Below are 21,396 nucleotides of genomic sequence, written 5' to 3' on the forward strand. Positions count from 1 at the left end.
TTTTGTATATATGTTATATTTCACAATAAGGAAATACTGAAACTATGATATTGTAACTCATAACAACTTTGGAAATTTCCTTTATATCTACTTGTTAAATCATACTTTGAAAGATATTACCTTCTTGTATATATGTTATATTCCATAATAAGGAAATAGCTGAAATTGTGGCACTGTAACCTATAATATTTTTTGAAATTTCTCTCTCACTACTTGTTAAATTGCACTTGGAAAGTTATCACTTCTATGTATATATGTTCCACTTGACAATAAAAAAATATGATTTAAAAAAATTGGGTAAATGGTAAGTTATTATGCAGGGCCTTAATGTATCATTTTTTCTTCCATGTGCCCTTTATACCACTCTTGACTGCAAGTCAGGGAGTGAGGAATTTGAGTTGGGCACAAAATTTATTTTAGTGTTAGTTGATAAAAGATGACTCAATCATTGCTTTACATTTGGGCAAAATTCTTTCATGCTTTTTGTCTTGTTTCAATTTTAGTACAATTGGGAGAGGCAAACAGGCTGTTACTTTCATTTCTACTTCTATAGAAGAAGGGACCGGGTTAGAGAATTTCAGTGGATTTGTTCAAAGTTAGAAAAATTTCAAATGATGAAGTCGGGTTCATCCCACACTCTTCTAGACCACAATCCTTTTGTTTCTCTGTATCCGACTCTTTGCTGGCTGTTTTACATACACTTTTACAAAAACATTCTCACCCTATCTCTGCTAGATAGGTTTTATCATACCTTTGGAACATCTGATATTCACTTGTATATCTGGGGATCTTGTTAAAATCCTAATTTTGAGTTGGTAGATCTGGGTTGGGGCCCCAGATTCTGCATTTCTGACATGCTTCTCGGTGACACAGGTTCTGCTGGTCACGGACCACACTTTGAGTAGCATCCTGTTTACGTGTGAAGAAAGTGTGACTCAAAGAGGTTGAGTAATGTTTTCAGTGGTCACATAACTGGTAAGTGTTAAAGCCACATTCAAATCCTGATGGGTTGATTCCTAAAATGCTACTGAAGCTACCATGCTACATGACTGACATCTGAGGCACTGCTGTAAACATCTTGGGGGATTCAAAGATAATGAAGACATGAACCCAAGGAGAGTTGCCTTCCAGTAGGTAAGGCGGGCACATTCAAGGCAGTCTGTGGAAGATTCTTTAATATGAATGCACTCTAAGGGAGTGTGATGGAAGGTTCTTACGAATGAAATATGATTTGAGTTTGACCTCCGGGACTGGCAAGACTTTGACTGACATTGGATGGTCATTGTGGATAGCAGGAACAAAAAGGGAACAAGGACACAGAACATAAGAGCATACAGGACATCTCTGGGCATGGTGAGCGATTGGCTGAGCTGATGCATGGGGAGAGGTATACTGTGCCTTAAAGATAGGCTGAGGTTGGATGGTGGAGTAGAGAGGGCAAAGGAGCACTGGAGGATTTGGAGAAGGGGCTTATGATAGCACAGTGTAGCTGCCCAGGAAATGAGCACCGGTTGATTTAATGCAATCTAGTTGTTTGTGGTCTTTTGCCCATTCTGTGTTATTGGCATCTCCATAGCATCCTGTGTCCTGGCTAAGGATCACTTACTCCATGATGACCTTCAGCATTGTTTGTGTAGAACCTGTTTTAATGAAGTCTCTTTGCCTGTAGCAATAAAGGATATATTAACTGCCCCCACTTCCCAATTATTTTCCAGGCTAAGAAAATGCTGTTTTTCCACAGACCAATAATAAACATTTTCTAAAAAGAAGCATTGTTCCTTCAGTAGCAACTCGTAATGGGAAAAGTGGAATAGAGACAAAATACAATCCTGGTCTGAATGGAGACTGGTTTTTCTTTGTGTTAATAACCAGCATTCCAGTCAGGTTGCCACGGTGATGCTGAGATTATAACTGTTCATGCCAGCAGTCAGAGAATGTTGCCCAATTAGTTTTTCTCAGCTGCTAGGTTACCTTGACAGTGGTTCAAAAAGCAGGTTTTGAGTTCAGAGGCGCTCAGATGAGCAGCCAGGGGACTAGCCGTGCTGCCAGTCATTATAAGCCCCAGAATACTTTGTTTCAGGCCATGTAGAATGTGGTGAGTACAGTGAATGCAGACATCATTTTTAAATCCTGGCCTTTTTGGGGGCAGGTGGGGGGTGGAGAGAGGAGGCTGAGTTAGAGGTTCCTAGGAATTCCTGTTTTCCCAGTCAGCTTTGTATGGCTTTTTACTGTTTCCAGAGCAGCCTTCAGATATGGCAGGATAGAGAAGTGGGAAGGTGAATTTTGGGATTGGGGCATTGATCTCATATAGGTCACACTCTTAGCCTCAGTTTTGTCTTTTGTGAACAATCTACCGCACAGGACTGTTGCAGAGATTAAATAAAATAATCTTTTTGGATGTCCTGCACAATGTCTGGGTCATAGGAGGTACCCAGTTAAATTAGCTCTTCTCAAGTGCTGTTTCAGAAATCATCAAGCATTATGCAAAGTGTTTATTACATCCCATCTTTTTGGTTGTTTCTGTTCTATCAGTCAGAATAGACGAGGATGTGCTGTGGTAACAAGCATTCCCTGTATCTTAGAGATTTAATACAATTTGAGTTTATTCCTTGACCATGTCACATGTCCAGAGCAGGTCAGTAGGGGATGCTATAGCTGCTCAAATACACAGACCAATGGAGGCTTTGTCTCCACATACACTTCCATGATCACTGCAGTTCAATATTCCACCTGGAAGTAGCATGTCACGTCTACAATCACATAATTGGCCAGAGCAAGTCTATGGCCACACTCAACTTCAAGAGGGGTGGAGAAGTGCCATCCTGCCCAGGAGGGGGAGAACTGGAATATTTGGTTAACAACTGTAACAAAGACCAAAAGGGTAATGGAGAAGAGTACTTCAAAAATGAATTGTTGGTTAAACATAAATAAGTAAAAATTTCTGAGCAGCTGTGGTAGGGCAGTTGAGTTCAGGCATGCTGCTTTATCTCACAAAATTCTTATGTCCATCCTGTGATGACTCACCATTGTCCCATCTTGAAGGGGTAAAAGCTGAGCCTTGAAGAGGCCAAGAAACTATTAAGGAAGCTCATGGTTCCTGGGAGCCTACACATGTGGCCCATGTAGCTCTCTTTCTCTGTCTCCCCTATCATTCCCACACTGCTGGGACTGCTGGTTGGTTAGGCACATGGTGGCAAAGAGAATCAAAGTTTCTTGTAGCAGTTGCCAAGTGAAAAGTGCCCATGAGTCTGCCTTGAGTTCCTCAGTCCTCTTCATTCTGAGCCACATGGAGCGGCTGCCTCCCGACTAGCTTTGTATCTGTGCTGGTTTTCAGAAGGCACTACCATGGTCCTTGGATGTGAAGAAATGAGGCTGGGAGGTGAGCAGGAGAAAGAAAGAATGAGAATAATGACTGTAGCTTCCTGTCTGCCCCAAACCAAAACTGAGTTTATTATACTTCTGAATCCATTCCTTGGGTTGAAGGTGAAGAAAAACAAAGCAAAAGGGAGGGGAAATAGTAAAAGACTCTGGCCTGGTTGGGGAGAGGCTTTAAAACTGTTTCAAAGAGTATTACCTACCTTTGTAACCTCTGGACCTCCACTTCTTTCTGCTGTCTTGGCTTTCACCCATGAACCTGTTTTATCATGGAAGTTTCTGATGCCCAACTTGATAGTACATTTTTCAGGCCAATATCTCTAACCAAAGGAAATGAATCTAAGAGTGAAACACAGATGCTGAATCGCCTTTATGCAGCAGGTGGGCATCTTAACATCACTTAGCTCACATCTAAGTCTTATCCTGGTGGTCTAGGTTAACAGTGGTGTCTAAACATTCTCTATTCTCGTTTCTCAGGCTATTAGAGGGATGAAATGTATGATTTGAGCCAGAAATGTATGATTTGAGCCAGAAATGTATGATTTAAGTCAGTAAAGCAATTAGAATTCAAGCCACATCTAACAGAAAACCCAAAATATTAGTGGGTTAAGGAAGATAGAAATTTATTTCTCTCTTAGGAAAAAGAAGTCCAGAAGTAGGCAGTCCAGAGGTCGTGTGGTAGCTCCATGGTCATTAGAGACTTAGAGACATTTTGTTGTTCCGCTCTAACATCCTACCAAAGGCTTCTATCCTGAAGTTCACCTCAGGGTCAAATATGGCTGTGGGATTCTAGCCATCAGATCTGCATTCCAAACAGTAGGAAGGAGGAGGTGGGAGGGCAAAAGAGCCCTCCTCACAGCTATGTCAGCTCCATTTGAGCAGCTCTTCTGCAAGTTGACACAATAATTCTGCTTACATATCATTGGCCAGAGCTTAGTCACATATTCGCTTCTAACTTCAACTCACCTAGGGCATGTAGTTTTTTAGCGGGTACATTGCCTTCCAAATAAAGTTGGGGTTTTGTTACTACAGAGCAAGGGGAGAATGAACATTGGATGGCATTGAGCAGTCCCTGCTACAGGAATTTGAGATGCAGGCTTTGGTTAATTAAGTAGGAATGAGAAGAGAAAGTCCTCTGTATTCTATTATTTTTCAACCTGTGCTCCACTGAACACCAGTATTTAGAGAAAATAAAACATCCCCATAAAAAAATGTTCTACAACCAAACATATTGAGAAACATGAGATTCTTTGCCTCTCTTGGAGATTCACAAAAAACATCAAACTATTAAAGGCTCTGGGAAGGCGTATATTAAAGAAACCACTCAGCCACTAATACTTTTGACCTAGTGTTCCCAAATTTGTTGACAATGGAAATCTAACACTCTTGGAAACATGGAGGGATACAGAGAAACTTAGTTTCAGCTTCTTGAATCTGCCCCCAAAGCCTTTTAGATCCTTGAACAGATGTTATAAATCCCCCATTTCAAAATTTATCTGCCTTGTAAGACAAACAAACACAAATTTGTATAGCCTTTGTCCCCAGCCATAGGGACAAAAGCCTTGCAGAAAAAAAAAAAAAAATAGATCAGATGCAGAAAAAAACCATGTTATAAACAAGCCATATAAAATTTGGTATTAACCAGCCATCAGTGCTAATAGTGGTGACACCAAGTGGGGTGGGCTCCTACTGCCATCTGCCAATGACAGGCTCTTGTCCCAGGTAGCTGTTGATGGGGTCTTGGCTGTTCCTAGGTGGCTCCCAGTCACTCTGCTCCTCTCTGAAAGTGAGAGAGCAGTCAGCCATTCAACCGGTGTTTCCCTCCTTATCCCATAGAGAGACCCTGGACACCTGGCCAAAAGGCATTGGCCCTCCCCTCTCCACTGTGCACAACTCATGCATCCTGCTCTTCCCCAAACCCCTTCAGTGTTTCCCTGTACAAAGGTGCAAGGAAGGGAGCTGGACAGCCAGCAAAGGGGTGGGGGGTGGGGGTTTGTGTGTGACCCTTCTTGTGCTTAGATTAGGATTGGGTATCTTGTACCAGTTACGCCTCTGCCTCCATGGTTGCTTATAGTTGTGGGAAGGACTGCTGAGAATCCTTTCAAGCAAATATAGGTGTCGTTGGTCTTTTGTAAGTGGGCAGTAAATTAGTACCTTCTGAGACACAGTCCTATTAAGATTCATCTTTACAAAATAGAACCTTGGATGGTTTCCTAATCTTTCTTACTTAATTATTTAGGTAATCAGTTCTTGTCTTTAAAGCCCATCTGCCACAATTGCTATCATTTTTCTTCATCTAAGCATCTTAAAAAAGGCAAAATGCCAAAATCTTTGCTAGTCTGGTTCCCATCATTCCGACCTTGTGTTGCTGGAAATACTGCAGGGTTTCCCTGTCCCAACAGGTCTAGAGAGATCCCATGTTTGCGTATCTCTAGAGTTAAAGGGTATGATACATTTCCCAAAACAGCTGTATAATCTTCCCAGGAGCTAGATGACGGGAGGGAGCCGGGGAGCCGAGGGTGGGGGACCTCCATGTGCATATAGGCCTTTAGAACAATGCACCTTATTTAAGCTTGAACAGACTGTGGGAGACATGAGGAAAGTTCTGGAAGGTGGAGATAGCTATCTTTGCCCAAAGTCTGCCTTGTGGCCCATATCCTGGAGAATTTTCTCAGTCTGCTTTATGGCCTTGGTCTACCTTTCCCTGACCGCAAATGTGTTGAAAAATAGTCTGAACAAAGCAGTTTGCCTTATACATTCCACACCTGCACGGGCAGGTTTGGGGTCTGGCCGGGGTGCTCCGGGTCGGGAAGCATGTGAAGGGCTGGCCAGTGAATCCCAACAGCTGACGGAGGATTAAAATTGCTGTGCCCAGAATTGGAGCAAAATATTCAAGTTCAAGTAAAGTCCTTCTTGGGTTGTTCCCTTTTTATTTTTATGTTCTTAATTACATGTGCTCACTTTCCCATCGCAGGCCAGTGAACACAATCAGCTTATGTAGAATTCATTGTTTTCCCCTGTGAGGGAAATACAAACTAAATAAGAAAATGAATATGCAAAGTCTATGAACAAAAAGAAAAATATGATACTTTGAAAAATTACATTTATCTCCCAAGCTGACATGTACATGTAACCTACCAAACTGACTGTCTCACTGGTACAAATATTGCAGTATTCCATAAATCTTGTTAAATTAGCTTTAGGCGTGAATTGAATTCGTTTCTCAACCCAAGTATCTGGAATTTACAGCTGAATGCTGGTGCTAACCCAATATCTCCACTTCCTCTGCTTCTCTCCCTTCCAGGTCTATTGTTTGAAAGACAGTGAGTGGTCTATCAAAAGGTTTCCTTGAACAGAGGAAAGACTAGAAATCACAGAACTTGGGGTCTTGATGTAACTCTGCCATTAACTGAATGTGACTCTGGACTCTCTTGTTGGCAAAACTTGTGATTCTAAGAGGATATACAGCCTGCTGGGACCTCACTTTGCTCTTCTGTAAAATGGGGAGAGAGGTTTTATGGATATTATTTCAGAAATCCGTGCTCCAAATGTCAATGATCTTACTACTTTGTGAATGTCTGAGGCATAACTGATGATGTGGAGATTTAATTCATTGAGCATTTATTGACTGTCTGTAATCCCAGTCACTGTTCTAGGTCCTGGGGACACTGTAGTGAACAAAACCAATAGCAGTCTCTCCTTCTTAGAGTTTACATTCTAGGATGAAGAGTTCATAGCAAACTCTTCATCCTAGCATACTGGGTGCTTACAGTATGCCAGACATTGTCCTATGTGTTTTATTTATATTGATTGTTAAAAAATCCTGTGCAGTGGGTACTGCTATTATTGCTATTTTACAGTTGAGGAAACTGAAGCACAGAGAAATTAAATAACATGCCCAAGGTCACACAGTTAGTTCATGGGAAAACTGGGATCTGAACCAGGCATTTTGGCTTTACATCTGTGGTCTTTACTACTATAGTCATACTGCCTCTCACTGTCAGTTAGTTGATTAGCTTAAAGTAATCTGTATTCATCCTAGCTGATGGCAAAGCAAGGAAAAAAGAAAACTGTGACTTCAGAAGCAATCAGAGAGCCTGCTTGGTCTGCCTCTCTGGGGCTCCAGGCTCTGATGGGGAGCAGGGACACTGAGCATCCAGGGTACATTGACCTTCTGTGTCCCTGACCCCTTGGCTGGTGGTGGCTCTGGCTTGAGGTCGCTACCCCTTCTCTGGCTCTGTTGTGAAACCGCAGGGCCTTCACCATCTCGGTACCGCCAAGTTTATTTCAGCATTGGCCATTTGTAGAGAAGTGAATAATGATGGACTTGGATTCAGTAGATCTGGATTTGAATCCTGGGTCTACTACTGACTAATGCTATGACCTTGGGCAACTTTTAATCACACCAGCAGCAGCAGTAATCATAGCAGTAGCTATTATTTATTAAGCATTGCCAGGCATTGTGCTAAATGCTTTAAATATGGTCTTTCCGATCCTCAGAACAATCCTCCGTGGGAGGTATTTTTAGCTTCACTTTACAGTCTGGTCTTGGCTGCTGTCTCTGCCACTTAGTGTTTAACCTTGGGCAAGTTACTTCTTTAAGTCTTAGTTTCTTCATCTGGAAATTGGGGTTAGAAATGCTTACTTCCCAGGGTTGTTACAAGGATTAAGTAAGAACATGTATGTAAAGCATTTAGGCTATGCCTAGTTCAAAGATAGCAATAAGGATTGTTACAGATTAAGTTCTCGTACCTGTTCACCTGAGCAGCCAGAATTCATATCCAACTCTGCCCTTCCCACTTTGAAAGGCTGCCTTTGTGAGACCAGGCTTGAGCTGCGGAGCCCTGCATGAAGCAGGTGAGGAGTGGCAAGATGCGTGAGAAGCTGTTTCACTCTCAGCTGCTGCACAGTAGCAGGCGGAACTGAACGACAGCAAACCAAAGAGGAGTCCAGGGAGGCTCCCATCTCCCTGTCCTGAGGGTTGGAAGCTGAGCTGGAAGCCACCAGCATCAAGGATGGTGATTCCTTCAGGCCTGGCTAGGACCAAGTCCTGACCCTGCCAGGAGCTACCCATAAAGGCCACCCATAACCATCTAGCCGGGAGCAGCTATATTGGCTTTGACAAGAGATCCTGGAGTCAGCTTGCATTGAGAAGCTGTGGGTTTACATGCAGGATGCAACACTGTGAGGAAGGTAGGCAAAGTGGTATTAACCCATTTTACAGATAGGAAGACCTGGTGACCACACATCACATAACCTGCCTAAGGTTATTTAGCTAGGAAGGAGTAGAATCGAGACTTAAACCCAGACTTTTGGGGACCAACTCTCTGATAGCTCTGCCTAGTTTAATTTGCTCAATACAGATGGTCAGATGAGGAAAACCCAGCTACCAGGGCTTTATCTTTTTTTTTTAATTTAATTTTATTCTTGCAATTTTATTCAGATATAGGCACATACCATACAATCATCCAAAGTGTGAAATTACTGTTCACAGTATCATCATATAGTTGTGCATTCATCACCACACTCAATTTTTGAACATTTTCATTATTCCCCCCAAAATAATAAATAAAAATAAAGAATAAAAATAAAAGTAAAAAAGAACACCAGAAACAACCCATCTACCCCATTCCTCCCTATTATTCGTTTACTTTTGTCCCCATTTTTCTACTCATCTGTCCAAACACTGGATAAAGGGAGCGTGAGCCACAAGGTTTTCTACAATCACATGGTGACACAACGTAAAGCTATATACAAGGCTATGGGGTTGCATTTTGACAGTTTCAGGTATTTTTTTTTCTAGCTATTCCAACACACTAAAAACTAAAAAAGGATACCTATATAGTGCATAAGAATAACCTCCAGAATGACCTCTTGACTCCATCTGAAGTCTCTCAACCCCTGAAACTTTACTTTGTTTCGTTTTTCCTTCCCCTTTTGGTCAAGAAGGCTTTCTCAATCCCATGATGCCAGGTCCAGACTCATCCCTGGGAGTCATGTCCCACATTGCCAGGGAGATTTACACCCCTGGGAGTCATGTTATATATACATGGGGGAGGGCAGCAAATTCATTTGCCAAGTTGGTTTAGAGAGAGAGAGGCCACATCTGAGTAACAAAAGAGCTTCTTTGTGGGTGACTCTAGGCACAATTATAAGAAGGCCTAGCCTCTCCTTTGCAGTAACTCACTTCATTAAGGACAAGCCCCAAGACTGGGGGCTCGGCAGGGCTTTATCTTTATTAAATTTTATTTAATTTTTGATTTGAATTATTTGTTCCAGTTGAGCTGTATGGTTTGGGCCAGTATGTTAGTGAAGATATATTGTTATATACATAATATATCTGGGCTGTGTTTTAAATCTCAAGATATATATCCTCAGAGCACCTTGTACTTTTCCTGCATGCTGCTTATTATTATTGCAATTGAATTAGCTCATGTCTGTTTCCCGACTGTAAGCACCAGTGTATCCCCTGCACCTACCTAAGACAGTGTATGGCACATAGTAGGTGGGCATGGTGAGTGCAGGGTCAAACTCAAGGATAGAATAAACCCTGTTGTGTAAGGCAAGACATTGTCTCCTTGGTCTCCTACCACATTAGAAAAGGGGAAGTAAGGAAAAAATTAACTCTGGGATACCTTGCCTAGCTGTGAGTGCAGCATGAACAAAATGGGGAGGGTGGGGAGATGCTGAGTCAGCACAGTATCTACTCACTCTGCACTGACTTTGGGAGAGGATGGTATTGAAAAGCCTGAAAACTGAAGATAAATATGGAGAGTTCTCCTACTGCTCCTGTTTTCTTTGTTCTATTTTGCTTTTGTAAGCATATGCTTGTCAGTTAGGGCTGAAACGGAGCGAAACAGCTGCTAAATCTGATTCTAAGAAAAATAACATTTTGGTCTTTTTAAGGCCCCTAAGTTTAGAGTAAGCACAGTCCTTTGGCAGATGTCAGTAGGGAGCCTGAGGGTGGGCAGTGACTTCGGGAGCTGTGTCATCCATCCAGATTCTTTTCCAGTCTATTTCAGCCTGCCAGATGACTGGAGACCTAACATAAAAGATTCTGTGTCTTTGAGAGGAGTTCGGGGTAGGGGCTGTCTAAAGTCTGATTAAGCCGTTGCTTATGATCCCTCCCAATCTCTTACTTTCATTTTCAAAGAAGTGGGGAGGTGTTGGAAAGAGTAGGCATCATCTTTTTAATGCTAAGAAGTGGTCATCCTAGTTATTAAATATTTAGGTTTGCCTTTTTCATCATTGGGGTTTAGTATAGAAATGTTATTTAGTCTTCTGATAAATCTAGTATCATTCAGGTACCCTGGAAGAATTAAAGTATAACTCAGTGACTGGGAATCTTAAACCCCAGATCTTAAATCTCTCCACCTTGCTGCTAAGTCAGGTTTGAGCCTTCCAATACCATCTAAGCTTCATCAGCTGATAGGAGAGAGAATTTATTCCAGCATCCCAGGAACCTGAAAACTCAATTGTCTCAGTATTATCTAAAGATACATCTGTTTGTCCATAAATGTCTGACCCTTGTTTGCTAAATGTGTGATGGCATTGTTGGTTGAAAAGCAGTAGGTTTTCTTTTGCTGGCTTTATTACTTTTTTTGGCTTTATTAGTTGAAAATATAAGCAGTACAGCCTGAATTTTTCTGTAATATGTTCCTTGAATATTAAATGAACTCTTTCTTAAAGAGAACAAAAGAAAAGGAAGGAAGGAAATTAGTACTTACTGAAGTCCTATTATGTATCAAGCAAGCCTTGAGTTAGACTAATGCTTTCACAGTCCTTCAATAACCATGTGAAATTGGTGATACTGTCCCCACTTTAAATATGGAGAAGCTGAGGCTCAGAACAGTTATAAAACTTGCCCAAGCTAGCAAGAGGTAAATTAAGAACTGGGAATTCTGATGCTATGAAGCTGATGGTGCAGTGGTTAAGAGCTCAGGGCTTGGAGTCTGACCAGCCAGGTACACACCAACAGTGTGAACTTGACCAAGCCTTTAATCTCTCTGTGCCTCAGTGCCCTCATCTGTAAAACACAGATAGTAATAATCCACTTAAAAGAGTTGTGATAATTAAATAAGCTATTCGTGTAAAGGGCTTAGAATAGTACCTGGCACATAAGTGCTCCTGAAATGTTAGCTATTATTGTGATTTTTATTATACCCGCTAACCAAATTGGTCTTTGTCAGTTCTTACTGAAACGTTATATTTTCTTTCAGGGAACAGCTTGCCTTTTGATTTGTGGTTACATTTCATTATGAAATAATGTAAACTATTCTACCTTAGAATTAAATTCTCTTTTCGGCCTCTCAACAAAGGTTAAGATCTGAATGAAGCCATGTGTAGCTAACAGGGATTCTTGACTTTGGTAAATGTCAACGATTTGCTCTTTTCTCCTTGGTGTATGTAACCTTCTTCCATGCTGTCCATCCTGGCTTTATGAGCAGCTAAGCAAATACAAGAGGAAGAATTAAGCTGAATCTTGTGGCTTAGCTTTCCTGTCTTTGTAACACAATTATTAGGTACAGCATTCTCTTGTTGCATTGCCTGTGGCCGTATCCTGACAGCCTGTGTTCTCAGTGCACATGAGGCATGGCTTTCACCAATGGGCTTTATGGAGTTTCTAAAATATCAGGGACTACTACTGGGGCTTATGGCCGTGACAGCGTTGTGCATTTGAGAGCAGGGGGAGAGGGATGGCAGGGACAGTGGCTGCGTCAACTTGTTTAGATTGAAAAAGAAATGACGTAAATGCGCTAGACCTTTGCTCCTATATTTTAATCCCATTTTTCTGACGTCCTCTAGACCTGTCATAGAGAACTGAGACTGGGGTATCCGTTAGTCAGTAAATAGTTGCATATAGCAGTTAGGTGTTGGACACTGCTAAGTGCTGGAAGATACTAAGATATATATGTTATAGTGCCTGCTGTCGGGAAATTTGTAATTCTTCAAGGGCGATGAATGTGAAATGGGATAGCACCACGTGGAAACGGTTATCATGGAGCTATGCACAAAGGGCCGTGGGAGCGGAGAGGCTGCAGTACTAATTTGAGAAAGAGTTCACCGGGGGGGGGGGGGGGTGTTTGTACTGGGCTTCTGAGAGTGGGTCTGCCTGGGAGAGAATGGCAGAAGGAATAATCTTGGCAGACAGACATTATGAACAAGGCACAGAGAAATGACCAGGCATGGTGTGTTAGGGAAATGGCAAGTGGTTTGAGGTGGTTAGTTACGGTATAGAGTTATGGGCTGTAAGATGTGAATGAAGGCCAGGCTAAAAATGATAGGACCTGCACTTCCCATCTGTACTGCATCTTGCAGGACTTTAAAGCATGGAGTGTCATGATTAGAAATGTCTATTTTAGAAAGGTCAGTGTGGAGGATAGATTAATAGGAGGGAAGAGTTGATTGAAAGCAAGTAGTCCCAGCAAGAGAAGGTGAGGGCCTGTTGTATGAATGGGGTGGAAGAGAAGGATATGTTGGACTTTTGGAGATAAATCATTAGCTCTGAGGGAAATAATGGTGTGGGGCTAAAATGGAACCTTTAGGGGAGCTTGCCTTTAAGTTGTGTGCAGAAGAAATAGAATCTATGAGAGAGACTGAGGGGTGTGGTGGAAGACAGCGGGGAAGATACATTTTCAGTAAGAGTGGTGGTGTTCAACAGTGTCACATGCCTCAGATGACAACTGGGAAAGGACAGAGAAGAGACTGTTACAAAGAAGAAATTGAGGTCATTGGTGACTATTGGGGAAATTTATTTTAGGGGTCCAGCTAGAGTGGAGAAACAGCTGAATGCTTCCTGCGTTAAGCTATATCACTGTTCCACAAGAACATCACTAACAATTGGATGCATCTACTTAAGAGAATATTCACAAATATTCAACTCTCCAGGTACATGGGCTGGATTAAGGGATCTCTGCACACTGCCTCTACCTTCTTCTGCTTTCTAGGTTTCATAGAGCCCACCCCCCCGCAGATGCCATTATCCTAACCATGCCACTTCTGTCTCGTTATTGTCAACACACTCTAGAAGGTAGATGCTTATAATCTCTTCTAATTCCAAACTGGTCCTCATTTCTAACTATGACACTTCTAGTAGATGCTGTGATGTGTTCCCCAGATCCCCTCTCCAAGACTAAAAGCAATCATTGGCCACCTGCTGGGAATGTAAAGATGGTTCTCACCTGAATCCCTCTCTGGGAATTGTCCTGAGCAGAAGAGTGCCACTTCACCCAAGATCACGGGGACGGGGATGTCTGCCTCTCCTTGTGCAAAGACGAGTCAATGGAGGTGGGGTGCAAAGGCCCCCATGCCTCAAGGTGGGATAACTTTGAAGGGTCATCCCAGCTCCAGAGCAACCTGTGATTGGATGGAGTTTTTGTTTCCACTGCATTGCATTTTAAGTCTTTCCTCTGCTCAGCCCCTCTTCTTTCACTCCCCAACAGGTGTTAATTCCAAGGACACACCTGAGTAAACTTCCTGTGTGTAATCTTAGACATTCTCAGTCTGTTCCCCTCTCTGGAGAACCAACCGAATATGATGATTGTTTCCAAGACTTGCTTGCCACTCAAACTCTTTTAGTTCCTCTGACCTTTGCTTCTTTTTCCCCAAGCCCCTTGGATGTGAACAGAAAAAAAAAAAAAAGAAAAAAAAAAAAAAATAAGCCTCTTTTTTTCTTAGCAGTTGGAACAAAAGTCCTAGAATTGAGCCTCCTTGGCTTGTATTGAATGGGCCATATGCCCATTCATAGACTTTTCAAGGAGAGGAGAGAGCCTAAGGAAAGGCTTATGTTGGCTGGGCCGTGTGCTGTTTAGGGGCTTTTTCAAGGAGTGGAAAGAAGTCAACTTCCCAGCTCCTCCTGAGACCTGCCTATTAAACCCCAGCCCTTAAGAGGGTCTATGAGGTGTGTGACTTCTCCCTGCTGTCCATTCTGGCTCTACCCCTTCCCTTCTCTCACGCCCCTATTATGATTCCTAGGCTCCTTAAAGCAGCTGGTAGTCACTATCCTGCATCTTCTCTCTTTAGTTCTTATATATTTTTTTAGTCAAGAAAGATGAACGTTGAAGACACAATTGAGATATTTCAAGCAAATATAGAACCTCTCTCCCAATTTGTTGCAGAAACACCACTGAGCAAACAAACTACTGGGTAGCACAGCTTAGAAACAAACAGCAGCTGCCACCATTTATGGGCTTTTTTTTGTCCTCCTCCTTTCCTCATTTCTTTCTAATTCCGTTTATAATGAAACTTGCTGCTCTAATGGCCTAGCAGTTTAACAAGGGAAATTCTTCTTTCCTATCCCGAGGCCTCCCCGAGTGGCCTTGACGATATCTCTGAGCTATGGGGTCTTGGACAACTCAGAGCTCTCTTCTAACCAGGGGTCTGTCTCAAGATTCTGTCTGGAATGTTGTCCACACCTCCCTTACCAGGTGGGATATAGCTGGAACTTCTGGACTTCTTGACTTGTTGGGACTTGCGGTATGATTTCTTGTTCTTATGATTTAGTAAGAGTGGGCAGTGCTGGCTGCAATTTTTCTTGGTGACTTAGGTGTCTCATCTGGTGGGATTTTTGTTTTGTTTTGTTTTTGTTTGTTTGTTTACCTATGTGGAATCTTCGAAGGCGTGTAGAGAAAAGTTTTCCGCGGGCCTGATTTACTAAACATTGTGACTTTAAAAAATTCGGAATTGTCACCTCAAACTCATTTGCCTTCTTCCAAGATTCTGAGTAGCAGAGTCGCTCCTTCCACTGAGTTTGAATGCTCCTGATAGTGCAGAATGGCTCAGCTTAAAAATGATTATTATTAGCTAGTAATAGAATGCCAATTATGAGTGCAAAGCATTGTGCCAGGCCCTTACTTATTCTTCCCAAGAGCTATGCTATGGGGATGCCCTCCCTGTTTCATAGGCTCAGAGACTAACACCTTCCCAGGGTCACATAGTTGCTCAAAGCAAAGCTGGTGTTTGATCCCAGGTCTGTCTGAATCCACAGCTCAAGCTTTTTTCTCCAGCTTCTCAGCCACTGTAATAATATGTGACAGTGCACTCATGTTAGTGTTAACTACAGATAGCCAATATTTTTTAGGTTAAAAGTTGCAGTCTTTTAAAATTTTTCAGTCAGAAGTTTTTTCTTTTGTTTTTGTTTTTTCTTTTTGACTTTGTGCCTAAAAAACACTAAAAATTTGGGAGATCTTTCATTAAACAAAATGCCCAGTTTTTCTTGAAAAATCTTTAGATCTGGCAATATTGTGCTATATGATGACACAGCAATAGTTGGCTCCAGCTAAGTCACCCTCCTCCCTATTCCCCCCACCCCCACTTTAAAGGGAGCATGACTTCTTCAGTTTGTCACAGGCCCTATCTGGGCCACTTCACCCATTTAGGTTATTTGTCTGGCCTCTGTGGGCATTTAAGTTTGTAACTCTTGATTTAGGCCTGTAAAAAAAAATCTTTCTGCTTAGGAATCAGTAGGAGTAAAAGTCAATTACCACTTCTGAGTTGAATTTTATAGGCTTTGACTTTTCTTTCCAACTTTTTAGGGTAGTAATTCAGTACTAATAGTAGTAATTATTGAACATTTTACTGCACATTTTAACATTTGTCTGACTCCGTGGGTTTGCAGCACCTGTTTGGTGGTAAGAACATACATAATTCGCCAATTTAGTTTGTATTCTAAATTCTGCAGTTCCCTATTGAACTGGAGACCACCCTGCAGAAGGGTATTTTGCAGAGGCAGCATTGCAGAGAGGGAAAATATATCCAAAGAAAAACTTTCTGAGCTAAGCGTCTATGTCGGTTTCATTTTCTCTTGGAAACTGTTGATTACTTTAGGTAAGGTTGCCCCACAATGTAGCAGCACCCGTTTCTTAACTCTGCCAGTATTCAACAGTGAGCAGCTCAGAAATGTCCTAGAGAAACATCTGAAAAAATTAGAACCCTTTCAGTACGATGAGTCTTTTACTGTATATTGATGTACTAGCATGTTTCCATTTGATGTGAGAAATGTGTTAACGTTTTTTATTGTTTCATTTGAAGTCACACCTCCCTTTGTCTGATTCGAACACATCTCATAGAAATGAGAGGTAGCAACAAAATGGATTTTGACTAATTTCATAACTGCAGGTGAAGTAAATTTTTAAATTTTAATAGTATTTAATATTAACAAATGAGAGTCCCCAAACCCAAAATTATTTGCTGATTTTTAGCAAAAACTATGGGCTTTTGATTGAAACAATGCCTGGAAAATTGTTTTGAATTTTTATTGCTTGTTTATTTTATTTCAGGACCCTGCAGGGATCTTTGAATTGGTGGAACTTGTTGGAAATGGAACATATGGGCAAGTTTATAAGGTAAGTTCACTGAATTTGAACACGGCTTCTGTGTCGTTTCGGTTCATCAATGCTGAATAGCAGGGCTGTCTATACTTGCTCTTCAATGCCTCATAACAGATTTAAAACCAAAAAAAATATATGTGTTAAGTGATTTTCCATCTTTAAAAATACCACTGTAGTCATGTTACCTAAACTGGATTCTATGATTTGGGCATTCGCCTTCTTTATATATTACCGTGTTTATATAGGACACGTGAATTCTGATGCTGCATATTTGAAGGTGTTTAAGTGTTTAGTTCCCTTTACTTTAATCACTGCCAGAACTCATTCTCAAAGAAGCAAGGGATGCTATTTACTTTAGAAATTTAAGCTATTAAACTGTCACAGCTGGAAAAGTAGATTTGTTATTGGCCTAGGGCATGAGTTAAATGAATTTAGTGAACGGTGTTAGGAGAAAACTGGCTACCTCACAAAGCAAAGGCCTAATGGCAGCAATGGATTTTACAAGTTAGGAAATAATTACTTAAAGAGTTGAGACTTGGCGGAGGAATAAGTCCCATCCCTTTGTTTTCCCATTTTACTAATTTTTGCTTACACATTCACCCAAAAAAATGTTTTTAAAAGAGGTTTTCCCCTAGTAAATAATCTAAATAAGAAAGCTATTGTTTAAAAACATGGGTTGATTCCCCTTCTCATTGTCAAAAGGAAATGGAAATGAACTGTTTGGGAACTAAAACTTGGGGGATTTTGGTGTATTAGCTAATGATATATCTTCAAAACAAACCAACTGTTTCCTCGTGATTATTTCTAGGGAAATAGCCATCATTTTCCTGAGTGGTAGTGATATGGGATGGCATTCCATTACAAATTATCTCATTCTGTTTTTAAAAATTCCTCATCGGAGCCCTAAACTTCTCTCAGTTGATCATTGTAGAATTCATCCAGATTGTAGTATTTCCAAGTATGCAGAATGTCAAAGTGTGTGGAGATGGTGTTCTTGAGAATCCATTTTTAAGAGCACAATTATAAATGTATGCACATTGAAACTTTCATTTACCAGGAGATACTCTTTGTCTACTCCAGGGGAAAATTTCTCCCTTGCAAGAAACGATTATTTCCTAAAATGTCAACCCCTTGAAATCAGACAGTATGTGTTCTACCCAAGCTACTCACTTGACGATGATCCTGTCTGACACCGGAAGAAAGAAATGTGTCTTGGCAAAGGCTTTTAAATACTTTCAATGAAGATAATTAGGTTGGAAGATTGTGTTACTGTGTTTGGAGAAATTGGATTGAACTTGTGAAGTAATATAGACTAATGAATTAAGCTCTAATTTAGATAGAAAATTACTTCTGAGTTGCTGTCAATATGGAGTAGCAACTCTGAAACATGGCGATCATTTCATGGTTCCATTTTTTAGCGCCGTTCTGTTGTGCTGTGCTTCCCACCTGCAGAGTAGGCATTTGGGAGACTCACAGCTTTGTCCACTGTTCTGAGGGTTGGACCTGTACACTCTTGCAAAAGAAGGTAGCAGAGGTTATCAACTAAGGATAAGAATACTTAGAAAGTCAGGAATTATCCCTATTTTCTTGTTACCTAAAAACAAGTAAAAGGAAACAAATGGCAAAAGGGGCGACAGATCATTTTAGAGAGGAAAGATATTATCACTTACGTTGTTAACATTGTTATTCTAAAGAGTGACATTTTCTTAGTGGTTGGGTGCAAAACTTTGGCACCTCCAGCACTGAGGGCAGGTGACATTGGACTTTGGGACAGGAGACCTGGTCTGTTTTACCAACCCCATTACATTGTTTGTGTCCATTACAGCTTTTCTGGGCATTAGTCATATGGGAATTTAAGTGGAAATGCTTTGATGACTTGTGATGATTTATCTAAAGAATTTTAACTCCCTACCTCAGGTGAGGTTAGGTAGCACTGCTCTTGAACCTCAGAGATGCCTGGGTTTTCTGAGCCCACTAATCCAGTCCTGCTGTCATCCTGAGTACTGAAGGATTAAGATTTAATAAAATCGCAAAGTCTGATCTCAGAGTTATATGAACTCTAAGACAGTTGTTTGGAAGTCATTGTTCACACTATACCTTGTGTTTAATTTTGTGAAGTAGGTATGTTTCTAAAGCCTGTCAACATAAATAGAAATTTTATAGCACCAGTAGGAGGTGCCTATAAAAAAATTCTCTGAGAAATACTTTTTTTACGTTAAGTATTCAACCCTTGACTTTAATTTTTTGTAAATTCATCTTTTGGTATTCCTAGTTTTCATAAAGTGAGATATCATTTTATGAGCTACTGTGTGTACATAGCTTTTATTTTATGGAAAGACACATCATGTTCTCTTTTTATAAGCTGTCCTAATAGAGTCATACTACAATTCTGTTGACAAGTTCTTTTTAAGAAATGTACTTAATGAAATAAATAAGAAGTATATGTAGATATTAAGAGACTATTTCCTAAAGTATATCTACATATGAACCAGATATACCTAGATGTGGAAATACAAATATTTTATAAAGAGATCATTTTTATAGCTTTTCAAAGTTATTTCTAGTCTTAGTCCCAAGTCTAGCTTATGGTTGGTTACCTGTTCTTGGAAGGCTAAATTTGTTTATCTTGAGCATTTAGGTCCCAGGTGCTCTGAGTGGCAATTCAGTATCTGTTTTTTTACTTTATCTATTGGACAGAATAGGTAAATAGTAAAGAACAGTGATTCTCTGTTAGGACTTTTAATGAGGAAGCCATCTTCTTGTGCCCATAATTCCAATTAAAATCCAAGAAAAGACCACATACCTGCTTTTTAAAGGTCTTGGCTGTTTATTGGCATGCCACCTATTGGGAACCTAATGGAATCTCAACACGTTTTTGTTAGAATAGAGTAATTATTTTAATAAGCCAAAGTGATTGTTTAATGTTCACTATAAAAACACTTCTACAAATTAGACACAGATTTCAAATGAATGTTAGTCTATCCTATTTCTTAATATGCTCTTTTGAAATATATATTGGTCATTACAGAGATGGAGACATACTTCATCCCAGGATGACAATGTGAATTAGGAAAATGTTGAATTTATTAGTACTGCTCTTGGCTTTCTTTTGAGTCCTCCTTAAAGTTGTAAAGTGTGAAGTAAAGAGGTCATCTTGCTGTAGTTGTGTTTGTAAGTGACTGAGTGTGTGTGTGTGTGTGTGTGTGTGTATTTTCAACAGTAGCAAGGGACCTCAGAGGTCATCTAGTACAGTCATTCCTCAGCCAGCTGGCTGTCCAGTCCATCCTTGATCACCTCCAGTCATGTGGAACTCATTGTCTCCCATTCAGTCCATTTTCTGTCAACTTTATTTAGATATTCTTTATCATATTGAGCTGAGATTCTGTCTTCCTGTAACATTTACCGTTTCAGTCCAATAGAGCTATTTAAAAAATAATTTGAATCTTCTCCCACAAGAACACAGCCCTTCAGATATTTGAAGAAGATGTCCCCCTTTTTCCCCCAATCACATACTTGTGTTTCCTGTTCTCCAGGCATAGAGCCCCAGTTGCTTAATTAATTCTTCATATGACAGATCTAAGGTCTTTCATTTAACATTATCCAAGTCTTTGCCCGGAAATTACTAAAAACAGTATTTTATACTTGTAAATTGTTTTATATTTCATAAACATTTTGCACATATTATCTGATAAAGGTTTGCTTTTTACAATAAATCCATGAAAACCTTGTTCCCACCTCCAGGCTTTTATAGTTTTGATTTCCCCCCAACTCTCTCATGACTGGAACCTTCTCCTCATTCATAGCTCAGCTCAGACATCACCTCCTCAAGGACTGCTTTTCATTCCTGTATCTAACAGTCAGCCACTTCCTCTAATACCCTCTCCACAGACTCCATCACATTAGTTTGTTTTATTATCTGCATAGCTTTATCATTCTCTGAAATTATCTTGCTTCTTTGTTTATATAGTAAGCAGTTTAAACACATAAATAAAGGAAAAACAAGGCAGGGACTTAGTCTGTTGAGTTTATCACTGTGTCCCAAGTTTGGCACACAGTAGATGATCTATCTCTATCTTTCTATCTGTCTAGCTGGCTATACTTGTGTGTGTGTGTGTTTGTGTGTGTGTGTGTGTGTGTGTGTATCAGTGTTTCTCAACTTTTTTTTCATTATTGCCCCCTAAGGAGCCTTTGAAGAAATTTTATTTTCTAATTGACCTCCCATTCCCACAATAAAATGTTAGCACCATGGGAATATATTCTACATCTGCTTATGTATTGTGCTCATTTAGAGTTCCATAAACCATTATAATATCTAACATTTTATTTTTGCCTCTTCAGAACAAATTTTTCCCCCTTGTAGGCATTATCACCCATGTTGAAAAAGCACAGTTTAAAGAATAAAAAATAAATGAAATGTAATTTTCAGGTTAGGAAATTGAATCTTAGAGAAATTACTTGACTTAACTAGAGTTTCCTTAGTCACATGTTTCAGAACTGGCACTTGAATTCCTGCTTTTCGACTCAAAATCCAGTATTTCTCCATTCTTTTGTCAATGCCACTTGACATTTGTGGGGCTCAGAATTGAACCCCATTTTCCTTGATATTTCTTTTTATATTAGTTTCCAGTTTTTCCAGCATTTTCCGTAAAATATTAGCCTGCTTACTTCATAAATGTTTGTTTACACCACAGTA

At 40.4% G+C, this 21,396-nt stretch overlaps 1 protein-coding gene across 7 annotated transcripts in view; it reads left to right on the forward strand.

Annotated features, from left to right (window-relative positions):
• Window positions 1-21,396, forward strand: part of TNIK (TRAF2 and NCK interacting kinase) — a 433,418-nt gene that overhangs the window by 84,944 nt on the left and 327,078 nt on the right. For all 7 annotated transcript variants that reach the window (XM_037840750.1, XM_037840775.1, XM_037840728.1 and 4 more), the window contains one exon: window positions 16,653-16,718. In XM_037840750.1, the coding sequence (XP_037696678.1) occupies window positions 16,653-16,718 (66 nt within the window). The remainder of the gene's footprint in view (window positions 1-16,652; window positions 16,719-21,396) is intronic.

This window comes from Choloepus didactylus, chromosome 1 (genome assembly GCF_015220235.1).
Source record: "Choloepus didactylus isolate mChoDid1 chromosome 1, mChoDid1.pri, whole genome shotgun sequence".
NCBI lineage: Eukaryota > Metazoa > Chordata > Mammalia > Pilosa > Megalonychidae > Choloepus > Choloepus didactylus.